Below are 6,998 nucleotides of genomic sequence, written 5' to 3' on the forward strand. Positions count from 1 at the left end.
AGTGAATATCAATCATCATCAACTCCCCCAAGCAGAGCATGTTAAATATCTTCGATCGACGCCTAACCTGGAAGAAGCACATACTCTCTAAACGGAAACAACTGGAACTAAAATTATATCAAATGTATTAGCTCATCGGGCGCAAATCCAAGTTATCATTAGATAACAAGGTATTGCTGTATGAGTCTATACTCAAGCCCATTTTGGCATATGGAATCCAACTGTGGGGTACCGCTATCAAATCTAATATATCCATCATTCAACGGTTCCAAAATAAGGTGTTGCGTGCCATTGTTGATGCTCCGTACTATATTTCAAATAAAGTGATAAAACGCGATATTCCTCTAGAGCCTATAACGAGTATAATTCAACGTGTTTGTGTGAAGTACTTCGAAAGAGTGTCAGTGTATCCCAATGTACTCGCTAATCAGCTAAATATGCGACATGATAGTGAAGTGCGTACACTAAAACGTTTAACACCACCTGATCTGATTACTGGACATATGTAGACTTTAGAATAAGCTTTAGAATAAGGCTAATTAATTAACATAATATTATACAGAACATTGCTTAATGAAGTGATTTTCTACATGCCATGTATATATAATATAGCCATAAGTAATACTTATTGCCAATAGGGCAGATTGTGGACTCACGAAGATTAATACAAAAAAAAATATGCCTTACAACGATACTGCATATATATTAATTGTTACTATATTAACTAATTAATACTAATTGTCTTATAAAATATAACTTATGAATATATCATAACAACCCGTGATCATTATAAGGTAATATATTTTTCTAATATTTAAAGAGATTCGAGTATATTGTCAAACTAATCGAACCTTATGACACAAACAAATTTATGGATAAAGTTATTGCAAAGTCATTACCGAATGCAGTTCGTTTGTTTCCGATTAAGTGTCCTTCCGCCGTCCTGGCATATCTAATTTTTCGTTTTGACAATTCCGTTCTCAATGTAACTTGCACAGTCGCCAAAAATAGAAACGTATAATTTAGGAACTAACAAAAATTTATTTTTATTATTCGTCATCGATATAGCTTTTATTACGAAACTTTATTTTATTACACGGTATTAGAGAATTCTAATGTCCAAAATAAGTCACTGTAAAATTGTAATTCTTTTAATAAATAATAATATTTTCATTCCTAAGTATTTACTATATTTTTTTATATATTTATTATATTGACACTGTTTTAATGTTTGTAAATTGGTTCTGAATACAATTATGTCATATCAAATTAAGAAACTCTATCAAATCCCTATTATAAAATACAACGCAATATATACAAGACATTATGTTGTATGCACATTAAATGTTGTTTTGGAAATATTTTGCTGGGAAAACACTATTCAACAAATATGGATTAAATTTAAATTCATTAATATATGCCTGGAACAAAAAGCGAATAATAACTCAAACATCAACCTAAAATGTTTGGAAGATGCAAAACCTAACAGCTTTATTTACTATTAATGTAGTAAATATTATATTGGATATAGTCACTGCAACCCTAGAGCAAAATGCACTCAAATGAATGCACTCAAACATCAATTTGAATAAAGTGCATTTCGATTTACTTTTACATGCATCATATCGCTCAAACCTGACCCGCAAAGTCACCGCAATACACATGCATTTAAAGTGGACTAGAGCTAAGATAAAGCTAAAGATTCTGAATACCAATATTAAGAATAAATTTAATTTTGTAATCAAAGTATTTCCACGCACGATATTTTTATCCGACGAAAATATGTCTGATAAACGGTGAGAGAAATCGGGTTTAGTTCTCAACGTGACCAAATAGTTGTACCAAATAGCCCTGATAGAACACCGAGCACGAAGAGCCACAGGGACAGAGAGGAGAGGAATTGTTTGCAGTGGATGTGTGTAAGTGAAGTTGCAATATCCTAGCATGAAACGACTGAAAACGATCTCACAAGACTTGGATATCGAGAGTATAGCTGAGGAAAAGAAATGGTATTTTAATGGCCATATTTTGTCGCTATCTTCACGCAAGTCATATCTCAACTGAGTCATATCATTTGTTTTAGATTCAATGTAAGGTTAAAGATCCTTCTATAATAAGATGTGTTAGTATTAAGGGCCAATTAGCATGACTTCTTTGGCCATGATATCAAACATTATGTTCTTCAACTAATATTAATTTCCCTTTTGTGGGTTCCCGGGTAAGGAAAAATGTCCCGTTTAGTAAGTTTGTGGAAGGCGTTATGTATAGTAAGCTGCTAGATCATCGAAACAGTCTAAGTCAATTGTACTCCGCACGCTAGAGGAATCCCCAGATTAGCCACGTCGTTTAAAAGATTCAAGTAATTCAAGAGATTCTCATATTGCAAACAGCTCAGCAGCGAAAATTAATATCTGTTAAAGTTAGCAGTTCCCGTTGAAAGAATGTTTTCCGTAGGGCCATGAATTTAATTTACTAAAAAAGTTCCCTTTTAGCAGTTGTTAATAGAGATATATGAAAAAATCTAGAAAGAATTATTTTCTATACTATGGAAAGGTACGTCCGAAGATTAATATGTTTGTGCTCGGGAAAGAAATGAAGTGGGAAATTGGAGGAAACTATGCACTGTTAAAATTTTTGAGTCTCATTAACAGGAATGAATTAATTTTTAAGAAGCTATTTTTAAGAAATTTTCAATTATAATTGCAAGTTCAATGATATTATAATATATACTTTAAATATAACATAAATAGGTAATTATATTAGTTTCATATTAATTAGGATCGTTTGAAAATGATAATTAGTACAAAATATCAAATTTCGTTTTCCGATACACCATAGTGTATTATGTAGGTATGTAGCATTCTAACGTCACAGGTTATGAGAGCATCTTAATGATCTCGACGGGCCCTCTATTTTCAATGGCATTTAAATTGTATTACACACAGCGTTATCAATAAATAATATCTACTATTCAAATCAACAATACTGACAATTAATTCGATTAATTGTTCACCATCATTGACCATAATCAAATGGATAATAATGATAAATAATAATGATATGGGAATTTGATTGCTAAGCGATTTTCGCTTTTTAAATCTAAACAGTTAATATATTTATTTACATGAATAATATATCTAATAGATATATCTTCTATATAAATAAAAAAACAGTTGACGAATGTATGCAAACGTACTTTAGAACATTTGCGCTTATTGGCTATATTTTTAGATAATATTTATAATTGCCAGGACAAAATGTATATGAAAATTATTGTTTAAACAAAGGCGAGAAGGAGCGAAAATGTTTTGTTAAAATATCATCATATAAAAACCGAATAAGTTAGCGGAGATATTGTTTTAGTTGTTACATGTTACGGATTAAACAATTCAATAATTTTTCCGGAAAAAAAACTTTGTTAATTTGATTGCTTTGTGAAACAAGTAATAAAAACAAGTAAACAAAGAAGTTCTTGTAGAACAAGAAAATTATTTCTTATAGAATATTCAAAAATAAAACAGTATCTTCCCATTATGTGGAGCTGTGTTTCAATCCAAGTTTTAATGCCCATGGTGTACATAAACACAAGGAAAGATTTAGTCTCATTTTCATCATTAATAAATCGGTGTGAAGCCGAGGAGAATGGATAATATTGAAGTAAAGTAAATAGTTATCAACTCAAAACATTATTATCTTGAAAATTAACAAAATCGATTTGAACTGAAATATTATATGCTTTATTGTGTACTAACACTTTTCTCGGATACTAATGTTTTCATTATGAGTCTGCAGCAATTTAAAATTTCATTCGAAGAAAAATAAAGGAGGAAATATGAATTATAAAGAAAAACATATTTCAATAAATATTGTGAATTAATATGTTTTATATATTTAAAAGTTTTATAGAACATTATTTAACACAACAGACAGTAATAATCATTTCCATAACTATGTGATAATTTTTTATTAAATATAGATATAAAGTACTGCTTTATATGTAGAAACTCTTAATAAGTATATATATGCAATATTGCAATCAAAATAAAGGAACTTATTAATCCTAAATATATAATTAATTAGATCAGAAATTCAGAAAAATTTCACAAATATTGGGATCATTCTAGATCAGAGGGAATAAAATGTATTAGAGTTTAAAATACCTTGGTATCCTAAAATGTACAATGGTACCTCTACGTTCAGAATATTTCAATCACTCTCAAATCATTTAAACATAATTAATTGTCTGAATTCTCACTGGCTTGGAACGAAATCCGTAAAGCTTGATGGCTTGTTCGGGAAAAGAGAAAAAATAGTTTCCTAACCATATATTAAAATATTAAATTACTTTTCAATTACAGATTTTAGTTTCACATTTTATTACCATTAAAAATATAAAAAATTTTGGCTAGAACAAACAATAATTATGAAAAATATTTGTTACTTGTTTTACACTGATTATTTCGTACCCAAATTTATAATATTTTTAAAATCGATATTTAATTCTGGATAATTAATTAATGAAAATATCTTAGTTCGATTATAATAATTCGATGGAATTATTTGTTATAAATTTAGTATTGCCTTCATTGTACAATACTGTATAAATATGTGATGCATATTAACATTTAACACTAATAAACTTGGCAATAATTTGAACATAACAAAAAGTTTACAAACTTACCTCATACAAATAAAATGAATCAATGCTGGACCCGTTAGTATTCTTCGTAACCCAAGCTGCATTTTTAACACACAAACAAGTATCATTACAGTCTTTATAGTCCAAAAATTCAAAATCCAATCCCTTAGAACAATTCTTCACATACATAGTTTACTGTACCGTAACGCGAAACATTCAACGCCAACTTACAAACTAAACATTTTAATCATTTATTTTTGTACTTGTAAAAAAACTCGACTCAATAAAAACAAACGACAAAAACCCAACGTCGGTCTAAGTATGCCTTAACCTTAAAGAGGGGGGAAGGAAACAATCGAGTTTCGCGGGAAATAAAATGAAATGCGTCGGCGACGTTCAAGAACGGGTTCGCGACAATTGAGTGCCGCGAGCGAAACGGCCCACTGCGACCGAGAGGACGACACGCCAACCTGGAATGAGTAGCGCGAAACTTCGCGCACAGACACATCTTCGCCTCTGGATTTTCGTTTTATACGGTGGGAATTGGGATGTCCATGCGCGTACTTGTTGAGCAAAATGGTAGGGGAAGGGTTGAATTAAATAAATATTGTTTAACTATGTAAATGAGTCCCGAATTCTTTGTAATTTTAATAAATCACATAGCAATGGTTCATAGGATGGTATTCATTTCTGAACAACTATACCAGTGCCCGATGATGCATAAGCGCTGCAATACTGCAGAGCTCCCAAAAAAACCTAAAGAAGCTCCCGAAAAATAATTATATAATCTCACTAAAATACTAAAATATTTTATATTACTTATCAAAAAGCGAATCCCACTAGACATTCGCAAATTCTTGTTGTAAAAAATGATAAAAAAAAATTGCAATGTAAGTGCGAGCCACGGAAGTAACGTGGGCCACTGGAATAACCTACCGTCGGTAGTCTACCGCCTCAAGCTATCGCTATCCCTATTATTTATCTGGGCCATACGATCAACCCATGCGAGCTCCTTCAAACACCCGCGCAGCACTCCGCTACCGCCATATCCGTCGAAACGGTCTAAAACAAGGCCGATATTTACGTAGAGATTTCGCTGCATTTAGTCCACCTCCGAATAGCCCATATGTGATATTTGTTATCTGTATCGAAATTTTACGCGACTTTCAGTCAGTTAATTATTTTTGTTATCGATCTTCTAGAACGTCAACAATCTGCCCGTGGTCATTAACCATTATTAAATGATTTCAGTTATATAATATAACTATCCTGACATGCAGTACAACTTATAATCTAAATCTTATTCTAGATACTATTCTAACTTATTTTAAAGTCTATCTTAACTTATTCTAAAAACTATTAGCTTGTTCTAGAGATTATTAAATTTCACTCTATGTGTCTACTAATCAGTTCGTAAAACAGTTTGCGTTTGAGCCTGCGCTTCACTGTCATAGCGCACATTTAACTGTTTGGCGAGTGCATTGGTATGTCTTTCAGAGTACTTCGCGCTAACACTCCGAATCACACTCGTTATGGGCTTTATGGGATATCGCGCTGAACCAGTTCGTTGGACGAGTAATATGGGGCTTTGACGATAACTCGCAACACTTTATTCTGGAGCCTCTGGAGGATATCTATGTTAGATTTACTAGTAGCACCACACAGTTCAATACCATATGCCCAAATGGGCTTAAGTATTAACTTATACAGCAAAACCTTATTATCTAATGATAATTTAGATTTACGCCCTATCAGCCAATACATATCGTTTAGTTTAAGCCCAAACCGTTTGCGTTTTGTAATTATATGTTTTTCCATGTGAACCGTCGATCAAAATGCATTCCCAGATATTCTACGTTGTCTGCTTGCGGAAGTTCATGATTATTCATCATATATCACATGGGTAGATTTTGTCTCATTTGCTTTAATACGCCACGTTTTCAACCACAATTCGATTTTGTTAAGATGAAGTTGAAGGTTTCTTGTGGCTGATATTGGATCTTCGTGTGATGATAAAACCGCTGTATTATCGGCATATGTTGGAACAGTAGAATTTCTTGAGGTCGGTAGGTCAGCTGTATACATAAGATATAACAATGGGTCAAGAACACTGCCCTGCCGAACACCTGAATATATTGGGTGTAGGTCAGTATATTCGTTACCCTGTTTAACAATAAAATGTCTGTGAAAATGTCAAATAAATAAATGTTAACATGCAGTCTAATGTGCCACAACTTGTCGAAAGCATGAGAAATATTGAGAAATGCAGCGGAGCAATATTTTTTATCGTTCAATTTTTTTTTATTTTGGATGACTAATCTATGTATTTGTTCTGTTGTTCCGTATTTATTACGGAAGC

General features: G+C 32.0%; 1 protein-coding gene across 1 annotated transcript in view; it reads right to left on the reverse strand.

The window, feature by feature from the left end:
• The window catches only part of Ccapr1 (cardioacceleratory peptide receptor 1), a 327,876-nt gene extending 322,912 nt beyond the window's left edge, over positions 1-4,964 (reverse strand). The window contains exon 1 of the mRNA XM_076393866.1: positions 4,682-4,964. Within this exon, the coding sequence (XP_076249981.1) occupies positions 4,682-4,828 (147 nt within the window). The 5' untranslated portion in view covers positions 4,829-4,964. The remainder of the gene's footprint in view (positions 1-4,681) is intronic.
• Positions 4,965-6,998: the final 2,034 nt, after the last annotated feature.

The sequence above is a fragment of the Rhynchophorus ferrugineus genome, unplaced genomic scaffold, assembly GCF_030347505.1.
Source record: "Rhynchophorus ferrugineus isolate W39M unplaced genomic scaffold, kcgeb_rfMv2 rfM1, whole genome shotgun sequence".
Taxonomy (NCBI): Eukaryota; Metazoa; Arthropoda; class Insecta; order Coleoptera; family Curculionidae; genus Rhynchophorus; species Rhynchophorus ferrugineus.